Source organism: Strix uralensis, chromosome 11, assembly GCF_047716275.1.
Source record: "Strix uralensis isolate ZFMK-TIS-50842 chromosome 11, bStrUra1, whole genome shotgun sequence".
NCBI classification, from domain to species: Eukaryota; Metazoa; Chordata; class Aves; order Strigiformes; family Strigidae; genus Strix; species Strix uralensis.
Window position 1 is genome coordinate 20,924,313 of NC_133982.1, and position 26,920 is coordinate 20,951,232.

At 41.9% G+C, this 26,920-nt stretch overlaps 1 protein-coding gene across 1 annotated transcript in view; it reads left to right on the plus strand.

Annotated features, from left to right (window-relative positions):
• The window catches only part of HDGFL3 (HDGF like 3), a 39,935-nt gene extending 13,089 nt beyond the window's left edge, over positions 1–26,846 (plus strand). The window contains exons 2-6 of the mRNA XM_074880850.1: positions 10,357–10,433; positions 13,733–13,871; positions 15,165–15,323; positions 16,903–17,049; positions 24,486–26,846. Coding sequence (XP_074736951.1) covers positions 10,357–10,433; positions 13,733–13,871; positions 15,165–15,323; positions 16,903–17,049; positions 24,486–24,491 — 528 coding nt within the window. The 3' untranslated portion in view covers positions 24,492–26,846. The remainder of the gene's footprint in view (positions 1–10,356; positions 10,434–13,732; positions 13,872–15,164; positions 15,324–16,902; positions 17,050–24,485) is intronic.
• The last annotated feature ends 74 nt before the right edge of the window (positions 26,847–26,920 follow it).

Below are 26,920 nucleotides of genomic sequence, written 5' to 3' on the forward strand. Positions count from 1 at the left end.
GGTCTCTTTTAGAGAAGGAAAGTTAGAGGAAGTCAGAGACTTTTGGGAGAAAGCAGATTCTCAAGTAAACTTTGTAACTTTTGTAACATAACATAACATAACTGCAGCAGAGGCACTAGGTTTTGTAGGTTAACTGGTGTTCGTGGAAACACCATATTCTGAAAGGTTATTTGAAAGTAACACAGAATACACATACCTCATACACATACTCAGGTTAACTCACCAGATAGAAAGAAAGGATATTCTAAAGTAACTCTTAATCCTACAAATAGATATATACGTGTGTGTGTGCATGTATAGGCCACTTCAAGCCCATGATTAATCCATGTACATTAAGAGAGTACTCACATGCTTAAAACTCATATTTAGTGTTTCTGATGTAAAATATATTTTTTAGAATAATGGGCATGCAACCCTAGCAAGTCTGGTCACTACCATATTGATATATTCATCTTGTCTCTTGACATTAATGCCACTTACATCTCTCAAAATACATCTTTTTGTCATTTATGTTTTTATTATTTCATTTGAGTAATTTTTTTCTAACATGATTTAGTAATTAGGATTTAAGTTCATAGGTCTGCATGTACATAATGGGTTGCTTTGTATATTTTTATATAGTTTTATTCTTGTAAACTGCTGCTTGAGATTTTATTGAGGAAAATGTTCATTTTCATAAATCAGGTTGTTAATCTTTTAGGGACTATCTAAGTAAATTTCAGCAACATTACATTTTTGGTCAAAACTAAATGAAAACTCTCATTCTGAGGTTTTGGAAGCAGAAAAACAGGCAGGTGGGGAGGAGTATGACTTGGCTTGGAAAAACTCGTTCTTGAGTCTCTTTAGGCAGACAGATTAAAATTCCTAAGAGTTTAACCTAGATTGAGGGACTTTGCAAAGAAGGTATTTGACACCGTAATGACAGCTCCTGGAAATCTGAGTAGAGATTGAAAGCAAACCCAGTAAAAATACAAAGTTGGATCCAAGTGCTGCACAGAGGCCACTGTGACTCCACAAATCTCTTTTCATTCCATGGTTTTTGCAACCCAGTCAAGACAGGCAAAAGTTCTATTTTAGCAAAATAGTCTGCTGGTTTAATTGGTTGTTTTGTGCCGTAGATGGTGGCTAAGGCTGCGGGAGTAATGGAAACAATTATTTACAGACAGTTGTTAGGTTTATAGCGACCCTAGGCTTTCTACAGATGCTGAGCTCTTCTGCAGGTACAAATTTGCAGTTTGTCAGCAGAGTAAACAGGAAAACCTGCCTTTGAAAAATTGTTGCACATCACTCCATTTCATTGGCTTTGCAATTAGGTTTCATTGCTTCTCGTTCCCCCCAGATTGTGTACATGTTGTTGTTGTATGTGTTATTTGCATCACAACAAAATAATTGGCCTGTGTGCCAGTGATGCATGGTGATTATACTTATCCCATAGACCCAGAAGCTGGACTGAGGCCTCTCCCCTGCTGAAAAGTCCCAGTCCACTGTCTTCACGTGAGCCCCCTAAGTGCTGTGACTTGGTGCTCTGAGCGTGCCTGTGCTTCCTCAGTCCTCAGCGCCAGGATGTAGGGTCTGTTCAGGGACCTCCACCATACTCACTGCCTGCAGAAGATACCTGTTCATATGGCTTCTGTGTTGTGTATGCAGCTCAGCTGGTGCAGACTGCCTGTGCCTGCAAAAAGGTGGGTAGGAAATAGGTAAATCAGTTTATGATACTGTGAAACAGTTTATGTTTTGAAGAAGTTGCTTAAATCCTTCAAATAGGTATTCTCTTGTGAACACATACACTCAGGTATTTAAGACCATGAGTCTTTATGGTCAGTGGGTCCACAGAGAGCAACATAATGAAGACAAATCCATGCTTAGCTGTATCTCCATTCCCTCTGGAGAACTAGTCAGGAAACTCATGTAGTCTCATCTCTACTGCTGCACCCAAACCTCAGAGGGTTGCAGGACACTAAAAATATTGTGTGCTTCTAAGGGACAAAGGTTTTGTGTTCTTTTCCCATGTAACAGTAAGCATTTTTTCTATGCAGGCACTTGTTCAGTGACAAGGAGTGCTTCAGTCCCCTGATATTATACTCCTTAGCTGCAACTGACGGTAACAAAACAGGTCACAGAGGAGCCAAGTAGGAAGGTTTTCTGTACCCAAAGGCCCAGATGATAGTTGCAACCTCCAGAGTGTCAAGCTTGAATCCTCCCTAGCAGGAGCCTGCGTGCAGGCTGCAGCAAGTGAAGCAGATTGTTCCTTTCTTTGTCTCCAGTATGTTTGTGTCCACCCTGATGCAAACTGGAGGTTTGTATTCTGGGACCTGCAGTCTTCATTGATCACGTTTCCTTACTCAAAACAATTTTAGCCGCAAGCTGTAATGCCAGCAGGGTTTTGTGTACTTTGTGGGAAGCTGGACAAAAAATTGCACAGGGATGCTCAATATTCTTCAGCCTGGAAATATTATGCCAATCCAATTTTTTTAACTGACTTTTTGGGGAAGCAAATTACATTGGAAAAGAAATAGTAAATTAATCCAGCCAAGTCTAGGAGACTGCAATCTTCCAGAAGTTTGCTTACCTTTTGGCTTTAAGTGTGCCAACATGAGTGTAAGGACTAGCAATACTTCTTTTAATAAAAGCTTGAACAGTGGAATATGGAACTTTGGATATGTGGAACAGATGAGCCTCGAGAATAAAATTTGGTGGTGTGTATTTGACCAAATGTCAACGCTCTAGGCAGGCTGCATCTGATTGAAAAGGTTTTGATGAAGTTGACTGGCCAAAAAATTCTCTCTCATGAATATTACATTTTTCCTTAAAAACAAACAAAATCAATGAAATAGTAAAATTCTAGTGTAAATATTGGAAGGCCAAAGAATATTCCTCAGTCTAATGAATCCTCCCTCGTCTGATCGGGACATGACAACCATTCATCCACTCTTTCTAGCAGATGTGATACAGAAGGTGGCAGGGTTTATCTGAGCACTTCGGGGGGGAAGATGATATGACTTTTCATGTCCCTTTGGCTTAGGAGAAGAGAGTGACAGGAGAGAAATACGGTGTTTGTGAACGTGCAGTCCCTAAAAATTCTCATCTGTTGATGTCTTGACTGGTTAATTAGTTTTCATTTGCTGTATATCTTCCAAACACATTTTTGTATGTGCATTTCTTGCACACTTTTATGTTTCAAGACAAAAATATTTGTAGTAAGATGATAAAGTAATATAACCAGATTTTGTCATCAGAAACTGCTTTCATTTGGTGTTAGTGGGCTCACTATGGTTTGCTCAGGTGGATGTACATTGCAAACAGTATTTTGATCTCCGAAGAATAATTCAGACAAAGGAGAATCAAGCTTCACTATGCTTAAAGGGAAGAAAAGTAAATACAAAATGCCTCAGAGCTGGCAATAGTTGTTGAAAATGAACAACCTCTCCCCACCCATCCACAAATAAAAAGTAATTTTCTGAGCCATGAAACTTAAGAAGTTTATTTTTCTCTGTCTTGCCTTCATGTGGATTCCCCACTGCCTGATGTTTTGGTTGAGCCTGCACTGCAAGCTATCTGTCAGCATATGGACTGCTTGCCTGTCCATCTTCTGATGGACAGCCTATTTATCACAAAACATGGGGAAACTTAATATCTCTTTGGCCTTTCTCCTTTCCTCTGGTTTGGCAAAATTGTCTGATGTGTCCCCGAGTTATTGCAGGTAAGAGTCAGACTGAAAATAGTGTGACCACATGCTTTCCTTTCTTTAGGGTACAGACTGGGAAAAAAAAATCCTAGTGGTAGCACCATTGCTTCACTCAGAGTGGCAGGGAAACACTTGATTTCAAGAAAATGGAGCATTTTTTCAGCAGTCTAACTTTGGGGCGTGCTCCCTGGGAGGATTATAGTTTGGTAACCTGAAATCCTCCTCTGACAGAGCTGGAAGTATTTGTTATTAGTAATACCTAGCATTATAGCAGTGGATCTCAAGTGTTTTATAAGGAGAACAGTACCATAGTCCCCACTTGTAAAAGTGAGCCTGGAGGAGATACAGTGATGTGGCCAAGGTCATCCCAGAGGCCAGTGGCAGAGACAGGGACTAGTCTTTGTATCCTCAGTGTCTCCTCCTCTGACAGTCTTCTGTCCACCAGCCACGAAAGCTCACAGAGGACTTGCATCACATGAACAGATCTGTTATCTACAAAGTCATGCATATAGATACCAGTCACGCAGAACTAAGCTTTGGCCCCATTTTTATATTGAAGATTAAAGCAGCTCTGCAGAAAGTGTATTTCAACTTTCTGTCTTAAAAATATGCTGCTAATTAGAGATGTAAAGGGGCTGAACTCAGCTGCAAGACTGCTGATCTTTCCTAGTGAGACATTGCCTGCCAGCATTGTTTGGACTCCAACTAACCCTTCATTGTCTTCTATCTCGTTGAGGTCCTGAGCATGCACAGAAAAAAAGGAGGATTGATGTCTTTATATTGTCATTTCTGCCTGTCTGCAGGATACCCTTCAGCCATTTTCAGCAGTGCTCAAAAGTATGCTCTGCTGTTTTTAATCTTGTTTTGCTTTTTGTTTTTGCTGGTGGCACTCTTCCATGCCCAGAGACTTTTTTAATTTTTACTTTTGTAGCTGTGCAATTCCACCTTATTAAGTTGGATTCTGCTTTCAGTCTCACCCTTCACAGGGTTATCTTTTTTAATGGGTGAAAAAGTGCATATGCCAGCATTCCACACTAGGAGTTCTAGTATGTGATGTACATCAGGGAAGGAGTTGTGCTCTGCTTCAAATATCATATAGTCCTCATAAATGAGAGAAAAATTCAGCCGTCTCCAATCAGCTTTAGTTGGATTGCTGTTCAATTTAAGTACTATAGAATTTGAGTTACAGTTTTTAGCTTGAAGGAGGTTGGATTTTTATTTTTTTTTCACATTTTTGGATCCTCTGGGGAAAAAAAAATTAATATTTTACATTTTACAGAACAGTATTTTAAATAATGGTTTAGAAAAGATACTGCCATGCTGCTAACTCCCAGTAGCATTAGCTATTAAAAAGCATATTAAATCCGTTTTGAATAAAAATGTTGTAGAGAAGCAAAATATCCTATTTTAATAATGGATTTTGAAGAGTATTGCTTTTATCCATCTAGAGTTTTGCTAATAAGCTAACTGCAAAAGATCAAGCTGCTTGCATGTGTTGGGCAATAATAAGCAACTTGAACCACTTTCCAGCAAAAATACTATAGGCCTTTGCTCGACTGCTGTGCAGTGACTCCAGGGATTTCAGTGGGAGATACTGATCTCTGCAATGCTTCTGTGTGCTTTTGCCAATCAAAGGCATTTACAGTATGTCAAAACAATCAGTGATCACTGCTCTGCAGTTTTAATTCCCTCTTTCTGCAAAATAAAAGGACTTGTTCTTGTGGTTTCAATGCTCGCATAAGCATCTCTGCATGCTGAAGTAAAGCTTTCTTGACTGTACACGTGAACCTGATAGGTATTTTTGCATAATACCTTTTTTTTGCAGTGTAAAATTCTGTTGGAACATAATGGAATAGGGTCTGGTCGGAAAGCCACCCTGACAGCCTGGAATTCCTGCTTCTGAACAGCAGCTTATCCACAGCACAGAGATTTTGCGATAGCCCTACAACCTGCCACCTGCTGTCCCTCCAAGTGGAAGAAGACACATCTGGGATGCCCTTCCGCCTTGATGGGCAGAACTGCCCCTTTCTTGACTGCTGCAATAACGTAAACCTCCACAGAAAGCTGCTTTACATAGACGAGCAGAGAGACAAAGCGTGCCGTTTTCTCTGTGGCTCGGAGAGACATGTTTCCCATTTTGCAGGGAATGTAGAGCTCTGCGGAGCAGAACACGCAGGAGGGGGTGCAGCTCCCCCCGGTTCTGCACCAGCCCTCCCAGGGAGCTCCTCCGCCTGTCTGGAATATGCCACATTATCCCACAGGCAGGCACGGGGATGATTTGTGCTTCTGGGAGCCAGTGTTGTTCTCAGAGGGCAGCTCTGCGCTCTGCTCCTCGCAGGGCTTCAGCTCTGCAGCTCCCGTCCAACCCACCCAGCCAGTGCCTCTCTCCCCAGGGTCCCTAACCTCATGACAACTGGGAAGAAAGTGTTGCAGTATGAGTACTGCCAAACCCAGCCTGTGAGAACCAGTTGGAAATACTACCTGAGAAGTCAGCAATTACTGAGCACCTCTGAGAGCAAAATATTTGGGCTGCATATACATCCTAGCCTGTAAACTACAATGTAAGGAGACAGATTTCTTGCTTGCTCCTTGGTAGTCCCTAGCAACACCATTTGATAAAGCCCTGCTCTGGTTTGAGAAGTCCAGACTGAATTTTCTGTTCAGTGTTCCTGACCCTAGAAGCCTGGCATTTGTTTACTGAAAAAAAAAAAAAAAAAGCACAGTTACGTCTTTAAAGCTCTGCTGCTTGGTTGGCAAACAAATGCTGGGAAGTGCAGCTCTGCTGAGGTTGTGCAAAAAGAAAGCAATTGTTATTCATTAAGCAGATGACAGCAACGGGAGCAAAGGGGATAAAACTCGAAATCTGAAACCACCTGCTTTAATTTTAGCCATAATTGAAGCGGCAGCCCATGATGTTGCTGATGCACGTATCAGATTTGCACGCCATGCACCGCTCTCACTGATTTCTGTGGCAGCAAGCTCCAGCCCACTGTCTGCTCTGGTTCAGGAGGGGATGGATCTCCTCTTTGATTGCAGGTTATAACGGGTACTTTAGAATCTGTTTGTTTCCTTCCAGGAGCAAAATGCAATCGTAGTCGGGCTCTCTGATAGACAGATGCTTTAGTCATTAGTGAGGTTTCTGTAACTACAACACTGTGTCCTAGTATGGGTGCACTTATCTCTTTTGTTCCTGGTTAGCAGCAGTGATGCTTTTCTTGCTCTTGTGCTCACACGCTCTCTCTCTTTCTCTCCCTCCCTCTCTCTCTGTCTTTGATCTTGCTGATATGGGGGAAAATATCAGATCCAAATCTTCAGCATATTTAACCAAAACATCTTGTAGGATGGGAATAAATTGTGACTGAGTGCAGCAGCAGGGGGCTGCAGTATGGTTGCTTGTACTGCTTGCTTTCTGTTACTACAAAACAGCAGCAATCGTTAAGCAGTGCTGGGGTTGTTCTGCAGCTAAATAAGCACTTAGGGGTTCAGCATTCACAGAGGGCTAAGGTGGTTTTGCTGAGAATGTGTGGACTGTGCAAAAGCTCTCCTCTCACAGTCTCTAATGCAGGGATTTGCATGAAATGGGTAAAAAGGGAAGAGGTCTTTCCTAATGGCAGAGAGGGTCTCATCCTTCACTAAATTCCCTGGAGTTTTTGCCACAGACTTAAATGGCCGTAAGACAGCACTGTCACTTCACTTCATATTCAACCTCATTACAGTACTAGCGACATAAGCCTGAGAGCTGGGGAGCTCACAGCAAAATCAGTGAAGGCAGGGAAAGTCTTGACCTCAGCTGCACAGTGAAATGTTAGTGTGGGAGCATTAACGGTCGGTCTATCCTTGAGCTGTTTAGTGCAGATTTATACTGCATGTGTTCATATGTGTATGCCAACTTTCAAAATCTATGAAAAGCTTTTTTATGTTTTCCTGTGATGGTGCATAGTCAGAGGGGATACTCAGATGAATAAAGAAATATGCCACGAAATGGGGAGCAGGTGAGCTGCGTGACAGATGTGTGTGCTGTCCTTTGTCGATTTGGTGCTGCTCCTTAGCTAACGGTATAAAGTGCTGGGAATACGACATGAGGCTTAACTCTACTTGGGATGTTGCTTTGGCGAAGATCCTCACTGCTTTGGAGCATAGCACGTGTGTGATGTAAGATCCCCATTCCCTTCTGATCAGCGTTCCCTACTAAGCATGTCTTCATTCCTCTGCTTTACTGATCATTTACAGCTGTTTGCTTTATTTCATGAGAAATTCTTAAAGGACTGAGACAGTAACTGGACTGTGCAGTTCTGTAATGTAGCCCAGAGCTGGCGCCGTGTTTCAAGCAGCCAAATGAGATTCTCACTCGAGTCCCAGCAGACATTGTTCGTCTCAGTCGTGGGAGTCCACATTTTTCTGAGGTCTGGTATCTCTCTGGACATCTTCTTTGTTGTAATAAAGAGGAAGATGGCTATGGCATCCAGACAGTTGAGGTGTATTACCCCCATACTTGGTAAGCTGCCAGTGCAGCCTTTGGTCTGACGCGTAGATACTTCTATCTTTAAGGAGACATAAAATGTGTTGCAGAGTGGGACATACTATCTCCCTGACTTGCTATCAGTTTGTAGAGTGAGTTGCAGTGTTTTTCCCCTGCAGTCTTTTTATCACTGTTATAGTCTAATACCTGTATTTAAATCATGAATTAGTGAGCAAATGACCACATTATGAGCACTTACTTAGAAACAAATAGTTAATATCAGAAAATAATGAGTTCTAAAAAAATATCTTTGGCAGTCTTTCCTCTATGTATTCCTGATGATGAAGAGGACACTGAACAGCCTGTCATGTTGTTTCAGTTCCTTCTTACACACAGCTGAGCTAAAAGGGAATGCACGCTTCCATCTTCTACCAGGGTGTATCTTCCTTCTATGTGCATTTAGATAATAGATTCTCCTTTTATTTATCAATTAAGTAGCTTTGTTAAATAAAAGAAGCAGGGTAATTGCTGTGCCCACAAGGCATGTGACACCTCTGACCATCATAGATTGTCTCCTGCAGACTGTGCTGGGCAGTGAGTGCACCATGACACATGGCCCAGAGTGCCAGAGCCCCACCATCCACGGCCCAGAGTCATGCCACAGAAAAGAGACAGGGAATGGTTTGGAAGTGCTCTTATATCTCCTGATTTTGGCATAGCTTCAGATAATGCTCCACTTAGACCTAAAAGATAGGCATCCATTTCTTTTGCAGAAAGGAGTCCTGTGATGTTACAGCTCCACATGTGGCTCTGGTTTCTCTGTCCCCAACGGGTGTCCTTGCAAAAAGACCAAAAGGACTTGAATTCTATAAAAGCTTGTACTCCTTTGAGAGCTATGTAGCCAGCAGATGCTTTACAGTGAAAGAGAACATCCTTTGAAAACAATCTGGTGTTTATTAATCAACAAGAATTCAGTGTTTGGGGTCCTTCGGCAGGAAAAGAGAAGGAAAGCACATGTGGGCCTGGCCTCCTGAGTGAAAACATGCAGGTTCCATCCCCATGCTCTGCTGAGGAGCAGATTTCATATAGCATTGGTATGTCAGCACTTTGCTCTCCATTCCAGTAACATTTGGCAGGACTCAGTATGCTTATGTTGAGGTTGAGTTGCTCAAGACCCAGGCAGCAAGTCATTCTTCTGCTCTCTGGTGTTGCCTTATAGGTATCTAGATTCGTTAGGCTTTCTCTTAGCCAGAGAGTTCTCTGGACACTTAATTCTAGACGCCCACATATGCTCAAAAGTGCCATTTCTGAGAAGACAGGCACTTAGATCTTATTTAAAGCTGTGCTGTGTTTCTGGTTTATGTGGGTAGGCACCTGGACTCTCATTTCTGTTGCAGAAGACTGAAAAATTAGATAGGGACAAGACTAAGTCATGGGCCTAATCTCCTGCCTTGCAACCAATGCTCTCACTGAGACATCGGAACGTGGAATCTAGGCACTGCTCAGCCTGAGGGGTTTGTCCCAATCCCATCTATGTCTCAGGAGAACACCCTCATCATCCCTCCCTTAGCTGCTCTGCAGCTGTATCTTGAGAAACAGGAGGCCAGGGATAAAATGTGAAAGAAGAGATGGAGTACAGAGAGGAGTGGTGACCAAAACCAGTTATTAGGATGGTGCAGGGGAAGGAGAGTCCCAGACCCTCCTCCCTGGTGTGCGTTATGCCTTTTACACTGCGCACCGCCATCACTACCAGGAAGCACCGATGGGAGTTTGTCTGGTTTTCCAGCTACGGAGTCTCAGAGATACCATCTGTTCCCCATTTGTTGCAGAAGTTATTTAGGTGGCTGTGTGAGACAGACAGGATTACCCTCTGGGCTTTGGTGCCTTTGATGAGGCAGCATCTGAAGTTAACACTTAAATTAAGCAGACTTGATTTTATTGCCTTTGTGTATTATGCCCGTGAAATCATTAAAACTTTTTGTCTGCTCCTTGGTCTTCTGTCGTCTCCCTGTAGTGTTTCTGTCATATGCTGACTTTGTATGACCTGCCTGCCTGAAAAATTAGCAGCTGTCTTCCCTTCCCCACCCCAGCAGACAGTGGGACCTCCCAGGGCTGTGGGATACCTGCACTAGCACTTCCATGGCTTGGTAGGGATTCTTGGACGAGGGACACCACATTTGGGAATAATCCTTTTTCCATTTCTGTCTCACAGATTGATGAACTCCCCGAAGGAGCTGTGAAGCCTCCAGCAAATAAATACCCCATCTTCTTTTTTGGGACTCATGAAACGTAAGTGAATGAACATGATCTTTTCCTTTGAAAATGTCTTCTTCCACTGCAGCTAACATCACCTCCACTGCTTTTATTGGAACAAATCCTGATGGAAGCCACTGGGAGCCTAGAGATAGGTCCTACAAGCCCAACCCATTTATATTAAGACATGGAAGCAAAATCTGAAAGTAGGTGGGAACACTGCTGCCTGGATGGTATACCATGGTGGCACGATGGCATAACTAGTGCCTGTGTTTCCTGTAAAGAAAAGCGTTGGCATAAGTTTTTTAAACGGATCATCTGAACTCAGATGCAGGGGCAAAAATTTTTTACTTGGATGTGCATGATAGCAGAGATCAGGCTGCTGTACTCGGACATGTTTGGGTTCACGTCCTGTGTGAGAACTCACTTGGTAGTTTGTAAAATGAAAGGAAGCAGACCTCAGAGCCTCACGCAGTCCTCACATAGCTTTAAAATATATGCATTCCTGTGAGATTTGTGCTGGAGATACTGTAGGATGGAGCTCTCAGAAGTGGTAGAAGAACTGAGCTGGCTGAGCTCAGGGAAGAAAGGAATCAGAACAGTAAGGGTAAGTTAGGACTTATAGTAATTGCTACAGAGTTTCAGAATTCTAATGTACGTGTCGCTGTTTTAAACTATGTCTGAGGTAGTTAAAAGAATAAATCACCGTTTCCATTTTGCATGAAATGTTTACATTTTAAAACTTTTCCTTCCCCACTTTCAGGCAACATGTGTTCTAGAATTCCTTAAAAAATGGAAAAATGAAATTCTGATGACATTTTAAATTCAATTTTAGAGGTTTGAAGCTTTATTAAAAATTTATTGTTTATTTTTTAATTTTGACATTATTTCAGAACATAATAAGCCCCGTAGCTCATACGTCACATTTTATTTTAGAAATCTTTAAAAACAGTTTCTGCTTAATAAAGATCAAAATAGATTCTCTTTAGTTAAAATACTTCTTCCTATTGCTGTAATGAAACAACCTGATGTTTTGATATGTTGCGACCTACTACTACTGTCACAAAATAACCGAAAAAGAATAAAGTTGAAATAAGCTTATGATGCTTTAAAATCAGAAACTAAATGTGGGGGTTTTTTTAATGGAAACATTTTTTTTGAGAAACGTTTTGAGAGAAAAACTCTGACTACTTTTATTCTGAAATGAATGAATCCCAAACTGCTAATCTCTTTTGGTTTGGATTTTGTTAGCTGATTGACCTGACTGTAACACCTGAAACAGGAAAATAGATTGTAGTTACTACCTTAATAATTTAAAAAGCATCATAACTGTTAAAAATGAACTGTAGATTGCAGCTCCTTAGTTTTATAGCAGAGCGGTGGAAACTGTTACACTCTCCCATTGGCAATGAACATATTTCAAACAAAGATGTAGACAATTTTTCAGTGTTTACTATACGTAAAAGGCTGTAGAAACACTTCCATACATTACTGTTGAGCTAAATTAAGGTAGCTCACGGTAAGTTTCATACAGTTTTCCTTTGTTATTTGTGTTATAACTGGTTTTATGTATTTTTGGCAACAAGGAGACATCTCCTAGTATTAGCAAAAGCATAGATAAAATAATTTATTCAGATCCCTTGCTCTATTGTAGGCTTTAATATTAACGAGACATCTGTTAGTTTGGAAATCACTAGTTTGGCTTTCAGGTAGAAATGCATTCTTGGCTTTGTAATTTTATAATTGAGATATTTTTCAATGAGACAACTGAGTGTGGATACCATTCTGTCTCCTGTGTAGTTAAAAGGAAGCTCTTGTCATCTGATGCCTTTAGCCACTAGTTGGCTCTGTACTGGCAAACTTCTTGACCAGTGGGCTGATTTAAGTGAATGAAACTTTGCACATTCATAAATGCTGGGAAGAGTCAGGGCATAAATCAGGCATTAATCTGAAATATTGTTTACAGCAAGGAAGAAATATGATCCTGTGATAAAGGTATTAGTCTGCAACTGAAGAGAGTTGGGTTTTCCTCTGTATTCAGCTATCAGTTTGAGTTTGACCTTGGGCAAATCTCTGTGCCTCAGAAGCCCTTCTGCAAAAAAGGGCAACTTCCCAACCTCGTGGTGATGTTACAAGAATACATCTGTTGTAAATGGTGGAGCTCCACGGTCCTGTGATAACGGAGACCACAGAGTTAACGTTAATTGCAAAGATCATCAGGAAAGTAGGACAGTGATTATAGTGAAGGACACTGTGACTTGCTCAGCTCCGGTCATTGATGACATAGAATCTTCCATGTGAGAATGAAGGGGGTTTTTTGCCTTCACTGTTTTTAATTTAACTTATGACTAGCCATCCCAGTACCGTGATACAGAGCAAAGACAAGACACTGGATATAGATGCCCAATGAAAAAGAAATTATGCTTTCTTCAGTTTTATATAAGAAGTTAAGAGTTTTACTGTAAAGTATGTAGAGAAAGCAGGATAAATCACCACTCTTCTTTTTTTTTTTTGTAATTATTTTTCCCTGCATTGTGGTGCCTGTGCCTGAATCAGTTGGCCCAGTGCATAGCTGACTTAACGCAGCAGCAGAGCACAAAATCCCTCCTTTGCTGTGCTGTCTAAAAACCAATTTGGCCACAAGCACCCTGTGTGTCTCATTGTTTCCTTGTATTAGTCATCTGCCTATATTCACCCATTGTTTCTTGTCTTATATGAAATTATAAGATTTTTGGGAAAGAGAGTATTTTTATTGTGTTTGCACAGAATCTAGCATGTGGGGGGCTTATTCCAAGAAAGAAACTCCCAGTCTTACTGGCAGTATAGATAATAATAAATGCCACTGCTTTTCCTGTCCTGTAGTACAAGGGATAAGTTTTGGCTCGTGGGTTCTAGGCACTCCTTGCATGCTCTAATTTTCATATGGTATTTTTAGGCCTTTCTGGATTTGTAACACATAGGATTGGAAGTTTGGTCCCTTGCTATTGCAGGCAATTACGTCATATAATCCCTTTCATAAACTGTTCAAGAGCCAGTTCCCAGCAGTAGTTATTATAATAAATGAGACTCGTTTTAGTTGTTTCTAGAGAGACCCAGCATGATTTTGTAACATCAAACATCAGGATGGTGAGCCAACCATTAAATCGGACTCACAGCAGTAACTCAAAGCCAGCGTGTTAAATAAATAAATAAATAAACAAACAAATAAATAAAACTGAAAAAGAAATGATGGGATGAGCAGAAGAATAGGGAAAACATTTGCGCTGTTAACGTGGGGTTTTTTGAAGAGGAGGAATTTAAGTCCTTTTTTCAATGTTACCTTTGTTAAAATGCAGCGCATTCCTGGGGCCCAAAGACCTTTTCCCATATAAAGAGTATAAAGATAAGTTTGGGAAGTCGAACAAGCGAAAAGGATTTAATGAAGGCCTGTGGGAAATAGAAAACAACCCTGGAGTAAAGTTTACTGGATATCAGGTAAATGACTTTCAGTTCTATTCCTCCTTACCTGTTTTGTTTTATTCTTTGAAGACTTCTTGTCAATGTAAACACTGTATGAGTGATGTGGAGGGTCCTGGGTTTGGTGGAGCTAGAAAGTTTCACAGCTTTTGTAATTGTGGAATGTAAAGACAGCTGTGGTCTTGCACTCTTGACAAATTGAACTTTAATCATACCGCAGAGCCCTTTGCTTTCTGTGATATTCTGGGGTGGCGAAGTGGAAAATTCTGCAGCAGATTTAGTTGAATTAAAAATGGAAGGTTTTATTTACTCCAGTATAAACATGAATAATTTCTGACTTCTTTCTGTTGTTTATTTTTATATCAGGTTCAGTGTATTTTACACAGACCTTAAGGTCACTGCACTTTTGATTTTTACATTGGTAATGTATAACACGTAGAACACCACTGCCAGAGTTGTGAGGGGTGAGAAGGTGGAGGTTTAAGCTGCTGTTACGAGATAGTAGCTGCTGTACAACAGCTCTCCCTGTTGGATGTCTGGAGCAAAAAGGCAGTGAAGCTGGAAGGGGGGAAGAGTAACTGGTGGGCTGTATAAAACCAAAGAACTTTTCTCATTAAAAAAACGTGGTCCTTTGAAGGCAGAAATCGCCTCCAAAAGGAGGCAAACACCTATTACATTATTAGCACAAAACCTTACAAACCAAAGATACGGACCACCTGCAGACAAGCTGCTGCCCCTCTCAGTTCCTGTTTCATATTTTCAGCCCTACAGATGTTTTGCATACACTTGGCGATTTAAAAAAATCTAGTGAATAGTCTGCGGGAGATGGACTGTCAAAGAGCTCTCAGCCTTCTGGTCAGTGTCTGCTTTTTCCTACACAGAGATCTTGCCCTTTGCAGGGGTTTGTAACAGCCATCTTCTCTCCTGAACAAGTTATCTCCTATTGCAGCCAAAGGCTAAAAGTTTCCATAGTTTTGCCTGAAGTAGAACGTGCCAGGTCTGTCCACTGAGCAACCCTTAGTTCTCTGGCAAACACATTTTTGTTATTGGATCTTCTGTTTCTGTGTAAACCCTTCAGAACATGCTATCCCAGAATCTGCATCTGATAACTGTTTTCAAGTGGTGACTGAGAAAATTGCCTTTGCAGCCCTTTTTCTTGTTAATTGCAGGAATAACCTGAGCTCTTCCTGACTATAGCAATTAAAATGTAAGCTGTCTGTTACCAGTATTTCTATCTTCAATAGAGAACAAAAATTAAATAATAGACTTCAGTGATATTTTTGTTGTTTATGTTGTTATTGTTATTTAAAGGCAATTCAGCAACAGAGCTCATCAGAAACTGAAGGAGAAGGAGGAAATACAGCAGATGCCAGCAGTGAGGAAGAAGGTGATCGGGTAGAAGAGGATGGAAAAGGAAAAAGAAAGAATGAAAAAGCAGGCTCAAAACGGAAAAAATCCTATACTTCAAAGGTTGTCTTCTGAGTTTTTCCATTGTTACCCATGTGCATTTATAATTAGAATACTGTCCACTTCATGGCAATCTGTTCTTCCTTCTTTAGCATTTTGATTCTACTACCATAACAATGGTGTTCAAACAGGCAAAGGGCAGTGCTCTTGCTTTTGTAGACAGCATTAGTGAGCCAGCGGTTGAAATACTGTGCCCTGTTCTAGTTCCCACACTTTGAGAAGGAGGTGAAAGTATGGGAAGGAGTTCAGAAGGGCTGGAAAGAAAATCCATGCGAAGATGGATTGATAGGTTTGATCATCTTAGATAAGTATCTCCCCATGAAGAGCAAAAAAAAGCTGTAGGAGTGTGCCTCCTGGGAGACGTGAGCTCAGGTTTGGTTCCTGTCCAGGAGAATTGAAGCTTCCCTCTCCCATCTCCAGTGTGAATGCCCCAGATGCCACGCTAAAAGATAGGTAGGGTCAGATGTGCTCAGCTGCTCCTGTAGCTGAGTGTAAAATACTTTAGTACAGGATATGGAGGAAGAACTAATTCATTAAGGAGGGAGCAGGGCACTCAATTTGTAGATAAAAGACCTGCATTGTAGTATCTACCTGCCCTGTTAATATCTAAGTAACAGCGTAGATGAGGGGGCTAAGTGTAATGTGTGTTGGACTGCCTCGTAATGGCTGATGAGCTTAATCACCTGCGTAGTGACAACTTTGGGTTCAAGTAGGCTTCTCACTTGTCACCTGGGTGAAAGGGAGCAACATTATAGTCACTTCCTCCAGTTCTGTGTGTACCTCCAGGTCTGTGCTTTGCTTAAAAAAAGGTGGAAGGTGTGGCAGAGTCACGTTCATTCACATTCATGTTATTCTTTTCTGAAAGTGAAAACTAGATGAAATGAGAAGGAGCAAGCAAACAATCTGATCCAGGCTCAGTTTAGAGGAGAGCAAGAATTTTCGTGGTTCATCCACTGAACAAAATGTATTAAGTAATTTCACCCCCTTTGTGTGTTTTACATTAGAAATTCAGGTCTGGTCTACCATCTTCTTTCCAGAAGACTCTGGGCAAACAGAGGATTAGGAAAATGGTGGCTTAATGCCACAATTTATCCTTTTGTACTGTAGAATTGCATAACATAAAGGGAGCAGAAAAGATATATTGGTTCCACATGGCTTTAATGTTAATATATTAAAGCTGACAGCACTAAAAAAAGTATGGCAAGCAGCTCTGCTAATGTTATTCTCATTTTACATCTCTGTGTTTAATCAAAACTTTTGTCAAGCTGGCACCATCTGTTTCATTAACTAACAAAACCTACAGGTGACCCAACGCTAATACCCATCTCCTATTACTGTGTCTGTCTTACAGTCAGTTGTGCTGCCAACTTGTGTAGAACACAGAATTTCTCCTTTTGCTTCATTGATGGCAGTAGCTCCAACTACTTCACCTGAAAAATGTTTTCACCCCACATATCGTCCCCAATATTCACCTTGAACAGGGAGCCACATGATCAGACAGCATTCAGCATATATTTCAAAAGTGTCTTTCTATGACTGAAGCTCAGTTTTTACTTTTTAACTTTGTTGTTGATCATTTTAGAAATCCTCCAAGCAGTCACGGAAATCTCCTGGAGATGAAGATGATAAGGACTGCAAAGAGGAAGAAAATAAGAGCAGCTCTGATGCTGGAGACGCAGGCAATGACACAAGAAACACTTCTTCAGATTTGCAGAAAACCAGTGAAGGGGTAATCTGTTAATATCATTCACTTCCCATGCAGTTTGCTACCAGGGGGCTTTGGAGCTAGGGGTGACCGACATTGCATTGCAGTGACCTGTGCGTACCACATGCGATCTCTTTACGTTGCACTTCAGCGCTCAGAACGTGTCTAGAACAGAAACATGGGACTGGTCCCTCCACTGGTACAAATTTTGCTCTAGAGAAACAACTGAATGAGAAAAGGTACTATAAGCATTATTTTTGTTCCAACACTTGCGTGGATGTCAGCTGAGAGGAACTACTGAAAACCATGAGCTGGACTGATGCAAAATTGATGTGAGAGCAGAATCAGACTGTTTGCGTAATGCATTTTGGCTCGCTAAACAGTGGGAGCCTGCTTATCCTTTTACACTTGTGTAAAGTTTGTGCAGTCCCACTGACTTCTCTGGAGTTCACGAGGGTTCACGTGCACATGACAGACCCTGCATGCTGCAGGTTTCAGGGCAGATCCTGCCTTGGGATATGACCTTCTAAGGAGGGGATATACAGTCTGCTCCAGGGCAGCTTCATACGATCTCCTTGTATGTTTGTGTCAGTTGTGTGCTCATATCAATATTACTTTGTTGTGACCACAACAATGGAAAGGAAGGCTGCTGAGCAGGGGAGTTAGCAGGGGCACTGGGTAATCGTCAGTCACCTTTAACAACCACTACTATTTCTGAGCCTTTGGAGCAGCACAGGCCTCCCTGCTCCAGCACTTACTGCTCCGGCTCAGAAGCAGTTCTTGTGCAGTTCCCATGCCAAGGCTCTGCCACGTGGCCAGCAGCCGGGCTGGGCTGTCATAGGAGCTGCTGAGTGACACGAATCCCCAGGTGTGAGAGGAAGCCAGCCAGCACAGACTCTCATCTGACACTGCCGAGGTGCCTTTGCACCCAGCTGCGTGCTCAGCCTCAACCCTTTCTCACAAAACACAACCTCTGGGGAGCTGCTGTCATCTCCCGCTTAAACACTCCTCCCAGAGCTTCCTTTCCTCTTGTCTCTCTGCGGTACAGTGTGTCTGTTTTGTGGCTCTTCACCTCATAAAGACTTTGATATGTGGCTCGTGGGGTTGGGAAGATAATGTGCCCCGAGCCTCTCCCATTCACTCTGAACAAGCCACTGGCTTGAGCCAGGGACTGACACAAGGAAACACTATGCCCGGCTGTGCCTTCCCAGCACCTCACCCACAGAATTTGAGAGTCTGGGGCTGATGAGTGTGGCAAGTGCGTAGCACATGTGTTGCCCATGTTCTGGCTTGTGAACCCTGTGACTCTTTCATGTCTTCAAATATGTATTTGAGTGAGAAAACTGGCCATAAGGTCCATCTGAGGTGGCAGGAGGTTCAGGAGGGCCTGCTTTGTTTCCCGTGTTTGTAGCAGTGACGGGATATGCCTGTGAACTTCAGGTATGTTCTCCATGTAAGTACCAAGTGCTTACTGAGTTAGGTCAGTTGCAGACTAAGTGGCTAAAAAGTCATACAGGATGTTGGCTTTGCGGCTGGTGACATTCATACAGCTCTTCCTTCTGTGTGTGATATGCTTGTAACCACTGGGAGATAGAGTCCAGCAGAACATCATTGTGCTCTTCAGCGTGTTCAGGATTGCAGATATTTTAGCCTCTGTGCTGAATTATCATCAATAGTCTGTGTGCTTCCCGCCAGCACCAACTCCACAGTCATCACTGTCATACCCGTGTGAGGAGTTGGCTCTGCTCTGACTTCTGCAACCCCAACACTCGGGCTTGTCTTCACACTTGAATGACCAGTCTTTAACTAGATCTTGGATGCTTTTAACATTATGGGAAAGGTGGGTTTAGTAGCATGTACTGAAGAGAAATGGAGAGATGGTTTTAAGGGCAGCTTGAGATAAAAGCACTGATAAGTTTGGAGACATTTGCATCCTGATCCAGATGTTTCACTTCGGGCATTTCTGCCACAGAATCAGCATTTCACATGTAAATCCTTTTCAGTGTTTCTTTGGAATTTTGTCAGTAGTGCAGTTCTCTTTTAGGACCAGGAGAGGACACTCCATCTCCTGGCGTCCTCAAAGCCAGACCAGGTGGCTTTTTAGAAGGTATGCCTTCATCAGACACCAGGCACTCAGGGAAAGAGTAATCTGAATTTTTTTTCAGCTGATCTCAGAGCATGTGTCTAGATTGACCTGCTGGGGTGCAGGCCTGGCACATCCACACTGGGAGTCTGCCAGAGGGCGTTGAGCTCCTTCAGCCCCACGCACTTGGACTTCTCTTCTATAGAAAGGAAGGTCAAAAAACACATGCCTGCAGAGTTGGGATACAGTCCTCTTGTTCACACGCATGAATTCAGAAGAATTTCTAGGTCTGCTAAAAGACACCATCATAGATGAGATTTTGGTCTCTTTAAAATCATTCAGCTTGTGAGAAGAGCATTGGACCCACAACACGCAGTCTGAAGAAGATGGGCTCCCTCCTCCCCAGCATGCAGCACAGAAGCTGCACCCCCACCACTGCACCTTCCTGCACAGCCGGCCGAGCTCCGGCCGTTTCTCTGGCCATGAAATGCCTCCAGGAGCATCCCAACGTGGGTACAGCACTGGGTGCAAACCTGCTCCCCACCCCCCCTCCACAGGTGGGGTGCTGGGGGCTGCGTGACACACACCAGAAAAGAGTTTGTTTCAAAATAACTTGTAGAAAGGTACCATGAAGGCAAAGAGACAAGAAAAGCAAGAGCTCAGAGCCCTGATCTCGAGGATAGGCATGTTTCGTTGCCCTGGTTTTGCCACCGTGACCGGCTGCTTAGCCGATGCCAGGTAGTGGCGGCTGGGAGGGCTGCGGGAGGCTGTGGGCTCAGCTACCCTGCTGGTAGTGCTCCCGTGGCCGCATCCTGGCGAGCCTCTGGCTCCTCTGCTCTGCACCTCCCAGGGCTCTGACCATGCAAGAGTTGCCTAAAGGACACAAGCACCTTTTCTCTTAATAATACTAATAATAATGAGGTAGTGTTTAGCTTTTATAATGTTTGGGCTGTAGGCTGAAGACACATCTCCCCTCTTCAGATTAGAGGGAACCTTGCCTTTTAATCACAGACTTACCTTCAGCATTATGGGGATCTTCTTGAAGGGTTAACGGCTAAAGTCAAATGATTGCAGGAGCATCTTCACCTATATTTTTTAATGAAATTTCTAACCTCCAGGTGGTAGAGGATGAAAATGTAAGTGATGGCTTCCTAAAGACTCAAACCCAGAGCAAATAAAAGTACTTCCAAAGCTATGATATTTTTTTCAGCCAATTTCATACTGTTCAAGGGCTCAACTTGTGATTTTTTTTTTTTATCCCTGGGGTTGACAAAGCTGCTTTCTTTTCTTATCTCCATCCCTTAGTTTCTCAGCTGTTCTTGAGGCACTCTCAACAGAAGAGACATTAGCTTCCTCAGACTCAGCCACAGTTTATAGCTGCGTCCTGCCACCACCTGTTTCTCAGGCTCTTACCCTCACTGGTGTTCGTTGACCGATTCCTTCCCAAGAAAGATGCAGAGCCTGAACCTCAGGGGTTTACTATCTAATATTAATTAAATAATGATATATTAGCTAAGACAGTCCATCCCAGAGTTTGCTCAAGTCAAGAGTCATGGAACCCCCCCATGACAGTCCTCTGCTGTTAAATACTAAATTGTTTTGACTTTCTCAAAATACCACATAAACAGAATATTCCAGTGGAAAGGTATTCATGGCTGTGTGTTGTTTACTTTCTGTGGTACAAAATTAGCTCCTAAATTAGTGAATTCATGGCAGCAGTTTTACATTCCACATTTAAATATCCAGTGACTTGTGTGTTTGGTTCTTGGCTGGCATAACTCTGAATCTTTATAACTGAACACCTAAGTCGCTTTTTACTTTCACTCTCTGGATACCCATACAGTGACGCTTGAAAGCTGGCTGTGGTCCCTGCCCTATTAGAGAGTATTTGAATGTTAAGGTCAGCACTCGGGGTTGTGGCAAGTTTTTCTTTCGGTATTCCTTATTTTAGTTACAGTCCCGAATTGTGTTGGCAAATGAGGCATTCTCTTTGTGTACAGATGCATGTGGTTGCCTTTCAGGAGGTGAATGATTTTACTGAGTCTTTGAAAAATAATAGATTTGTTGGAAGTGAAATACATTTTTTTGCTCCTGGTACAGCCTGAATATTAAAGTGGGGTAAAGGACTGTGATCTTTTTACTCACACTGACAATCAGTTACTAACATGGGAGTCAGTGGATCTATTTGTGGAGGCGACTGCTTGCCAGCATGAATAAGGGGATCAAAATCTGGTCCAAAATTACTGCCATCTGATACTATTGCAATTGGGAGAACATATTTAAAACAGCCTGTGTCCAGGACATATTTTTTGTTGTGATGTTCTTGTGGGGTAGCAACAATTCCAGTTACTGCTGTGAAAGACAAGTGTTACGGTCGAACTGGCCAGAGAAACACAGGTTCACCGTGTCTTTCTGATGTGGTTTTGAGATGTTTGGTTGCTTCGCTCTTCCTTCTTTACTTCTCAAGAATAACACTGGTTAGGCTGCATAACAGGTTTGGGGGTTTATCAACATTAAAAGCAGAGCATTTAGGGCTCTATTCAATGTAAAAGCATTTATGTGGGCATTTTTTCAGAAAATGAAAATAGAGTATGTATTTCTGTCTTGATTTTTTTTCTGCAATTTGAGATAAGTTAAAATCTACCCCTCCGAAAAGGTAACATTTGTAAAAATGTGTTTAGCTATTGTGCAGTGAAAATTTCTATAAAAAAATCAAATAGTGGCATACTCTCTGGTGTGAAGAGTTGTGTTGTCTGCTGCCTTCCTATAGCTCAGGATAACAGCACTGCTAAGTAAGGCAACAGGACGTATCTCGGGAGAAACAGAAATGTCTGAGTGTAAGTTTGAGACTAAAGCAGCCGGTATAGATAAAATCTACTATTTGCATCTCTGTGTACATTGAATGCTATAACTATTTTGACCTCAAACAACAGGGAATAACAATGATCGTACAGAGCAAGTAAATAATTACTTTTCTGCCCATCCAGCAAGAGCTTTTAGAGTACAGGATGGCTGAGTCAGTTGCCAGACACTGTTGAGGAAGGAGTTTTCAGTGCCAGAAAAAACAAGGCAATTTGTGGATTTAGTTTTATTCCCTGCTTTCTGTGTTCTGTCCTTCAATTTTATTGATGACTGAAATTTTTCACTTGAAGCAGTCAAATTCTGTGCTGTTTCTTTTGTGTGCAGTAGCATTGGTCAGCGCGGCACATGTTGTACCGTATCTTACAGTAAAGCTGAGAGACTTGTTCAAACAAAGATGATGAGAGTTGATCTGTTTCTGGAGAGACGTGAAACCATGGAGACCATGGAAACTGCTCAGCTCTGCCGCATCCTCGCTCAGCAGCTGCGGCGGGAGCCTGGCAGCACGTGCTGCCTGGCAGGGGAAGGAGCTGAGGGCCCTGTGCAGCCTCGCTGGCCCCGGGGCTGCCGCACCTGGGGAAAGGAGAACTGCTGACTTCTGAGGCACCCAGGAGCGTGCCGAGGAGACACAACGTGTGTCACGCTGGCAGATGGTACTGGAAACTGAAAATGCTGGAGGATGATTTGCATACCTGGCTCTTTGTTGTCCCTCCTGTGCCACACTGTGGCCCAACCAGACGTATCTGTGAGACAGTGGGGAGTGGAACTATTAATATTCCCAGTGACCCACGTAAAAATGGTGCCTACCCAGTCTTCTGGCCTTAGCCCAGGGAGGAATTGTTGTTAGTAAGTGCAGAAGTTTCATATTCCAAAAGGACAGCTTTCCTTACTGGATCTGAGGGTGATACTGTAGGGACCGACTGTTTCACCACCCATCCTGCCTACCAGTGCTGGTAGCAGCTGTCCTTCAGAACTTCAGCAGAAGGCATGGTTTGATTGACTAATCATTTGTAGCTGTTTTAATGGGTGTCTGCATTTCCCTCAGAAGGGAAAGAAACGGCAGTGAACCCTCCAAGCCACATCTCCAAAGCATCTGTAAGTATAATCTCATTGACTCTTAAAGAGGTGAGAGGTGAAGGAAGTGCGGTGCTCTGGAGGAGCAGCACATAGTTACACCTTTTGGGGGGAGGCAAGGCTCAAGCAGTTCCTGTGAGCCATCATGACATGCATGAGCATCTTATAATAACCCCTTATCATGTGTCGTTAGTCAGGATGTACCAGGACCTCCCACACGGAAAGTGCAGGTTTCCATTACTTACTGTTTGCAAACTCCTTGTCGCAGGAGAGAAGAACCACACTGAACAAACACAGCCCTTAGTTCAGAGGTGCAGCAACCAGACTGGGATCCCAGCCTGCTCAGTGGGCACTCGTATGCTCTTATCCTCTTGGATAGAGAAGCACAGTCCACTATAGCCCTGGCATCACACGCAGCAGGTATGATGAGCCAGAGCAGGAAAGAGTTTAGGAGCAAACTGCTAGTGCAGGGACATTAAAAATGTCTTCTTTTTGTACTCTCCTCCAATCCTATGTAAAATGAAAATTCCACCATCCCCAGTGGATTTAACCTGTACCCCTCCACTTATTCCTTGATGTTGATTTTTCTCCTTGGATCATCACACCAAATGCAGTACTAATTCCTTCGTACTGCTTGTGTGTTTCTTTCCGTCTGTCAGGGTGTGGGTGCACAAGCATTCACACTCTGAGTTCTTTACAAAGGAGGAGGGATGTCATGCTCAGGGTTAGGTAGTCACACAGCGTTGCATGTCCTCATGTTGCTGGACAAAAGTGGTGTGTCCCTGTGCCTGTAGGTGAGTTTTGCTGTCACTGTCTCATGTGAAGAATTGCCATGGTCACACGAGGACGAGCAAGAGCTGACTTTGACTCAGTCATGAAGTGGGAGTTTCTTCCTTTTCTGTCATCACCTTACAGTGAACTCCAAGCCAAACTATTTCCTTTTCAGAAGCAACATTCAGATACATTAGCTATGAAAACTGTTTATCTTTCTTCATGCTTGCTAAGTGTTCATTTGTTTGAACGACAGGGTGTTCCCATCGCAAGGCGTTCAGGAATACAGCAGTGCCTGAGCTTTTGCGTGAAGCGTAGCAGTGATTTAGTGTAGTGGAAAAATGCAAAATCTGGTTGTGTGTGAAGTATACTGCAAGATTCACAATTAAGTGATTGGGGAAAACAAAAAACAACCCACATAGAGGACTGGAGCTGCTTATTTGAATAAAGCCCTAAATGTTTACGTTTAAACTTTAATGTTTTGTAGTGGTATGTTTAGTTGATGTAACATAAGCAGTTTTCTCTAGAAAAAGATTCCTGTTCAAACAGACCGGGTGGTTACTTGTACCTGTGACTTCAAAGTGTGGGAATAAGGCATTAATTATATCAAGTTTGTTGCAGCATGCTTATTCTTACATTAAATGTGATTTCTTTTTCTCTCTTTCTCTTTCAGACTTAACCAACATAATGACTGCTGAATATTAAGGGAAAACACAAGAAGGTTACATGTTTGGTTGTCTAATATTCTTGGATTTGATATGAGTCACCACATCTGTTCATTAGTATCATCAAGAGCATCCCAGTTTGTATGCACATTATTCACATTCCTATCTGTTGTGTTTGCAGAAATGACATTTTACCCTTTTTTCTAAGGGTTACTTTTTGATTTTCATATTATTTGGTTGCATGAAGTTGCCCTTTACCAGTGGCTGAGGTTTATGAAGATTTCGCATACTTGAACACGTTTTAGATTCCTTTTCTAGATAGAAAAGGTGTAACTCCAAATTATAGCATTCTAAATCAGTGGTTTTTTAAAAACAAGTAAATCTTAGAAATGACTCCCCTCCATACAATACTACAATATCTTCCACATACAAACATAATTTTAAATTACCCTATATCCATACTTTCTTGATTTTTGATCAGTTTACAACATAAAAGAAAAAATCTTCAGTTGAGATCACCGCCGAGTTCAATAATGTAATAAAATACCTTTCCTTATTAGAAGTACCTAGCTAGTTATACTCTTAATACTTCTCAAAATCATGATGTAATGTACACTATCTGACTTAGTTCCTATATGTGGAGTTAGTGAAAGTCTTTTTGTGTTTCTTTAGATTAATACAAGGATTTTTTCCAATGCCAACACAATTTGAAATCATTCATTTGAATGCTTTCCATTTTTAAGCTTACTGTGATATAGAACCCTATGGGAAACCAAAAGAAAACATCAATTTTAAATAATGAAAGGCTTAAAAAAGGATGCTGTCATTCTGGCTTTTTTTTTCCTTTTGGAAATAGAACTAGACTAGTAAGTAAGCATTCCAAATCCATTATTCTGTGTACATTATTGTTGCTATTGTGATAATAGAGATTTTTATTTATTTTTATGCCAGCTCTTATTGTGAAAACATATTTAGTCTGGTTTTATCAATCCTTGTTATGCTTGTCCTTGGAACATCTTTTGCGTATTCAAGGTTTGTAGTTGATGAGTTTACTGTAAAAAACTAAGAAAAACCACAACAAAAAAACAAAAAACAAAACAAAAAGAAAACAAAAAAATGTATTGTTTTTACAGAATAAATTTATTGGAATGTGTATTGGGAGTAAGGTTTGAGGTTGTAAGCAACTAAGTTAGCGTCATATTTGGCTTCATACGTGTAATAATGTGAGGTATTAATGTAAGTAAGTCAAGTATTAAAGCAAAACATTCTGTTAACATGAGTTGACCATAATAGATACAAGTGCAGGTGAGATCTTTATTTTTTCTGTACTTTGCCTTTTCTGGATAACAGGAGGTTATTAAATTCACCTTGAATGTATTCAAAGTTTCTTTAAAAAAACATTAGAAGTAACATCAGAGGCTCAAATACCTGTTTGTGAGCCAGCATGTCCTACCACAGCCCCACAGCTCTGGGTTTGTTTTCTCGGGAGGAGGTGCTGGGATGGAGCTGTCCCGAATTCTAGCATACGTGGAAGGAGCCCACACCAGGGAGGCTGGGTGCTGGAGGAAATTACTGCCAAGTTCCTTTTTGCCAAGGAGCATTGACTGAGATGCGTTGTGGTTAGTTTGGACCTTTGGCTGGAAGTATAAAACCGAGGGTTCTCTCTTCGGAGCACTGCTGTGAACTACACCTCAGTGCTCAGCGGGAGAGCGTTAAAGCCTGAATTTCTTGCTGCTCTGAAAGTCCCCTTGCGCAGGGTACAACACGCACGCGCGTGAGCTGTTGCTTTCTTGTTCCCAATTAGGTTTAATAAGAAAACTAAAATTCTCTAAATCAAAACACACAAAAGTCAACATCCCAAAATAAAATGTTTCCAGTTAAAATGTATCAGTTAAAATGTATCATCTGTGAGAAAGGCACTAAGTGTACTGCTTTTAGTATAAATACACATAAAAGGCATAGAAATAGCTGTAATTGCAAACAGAAACATCAGCCACACAAACCAAGGTCGCTGTATTTGCTGCTACTTGTTTATGACCTAACAGCACTAGCAAAAGTAGCTGCAGAGAACAGGGCCAAAAACCCCTCCTCTCTGAAAATGCATGCTACGGTGTAAGGCCTGACTGTTCAAGGTAATGAGCCCTCCGTGCCCACTTCAGAAGTGCTGGTAAAGCACGTGCGTAACTTCAAGCTGATGAGCAGTCCTTGCAGAAGTGAATCCTTAAAAGAATTAACAAAACTACATGATTTGCTTATCATATATGGAGTCTTACCATAAGAGTTGATTGCTTCTTAAAAGATTTCTTGGCATTTTTAACAAGGCTGACCCAGAGGACATACTTTTTGACAAATAAAACATGTGCATGTGACAGAGTTATGTATGTTAATTTTTCACACTTCAAAATATTGACCTTCACATTCTACAGTAGCTCTGTATAGGGAT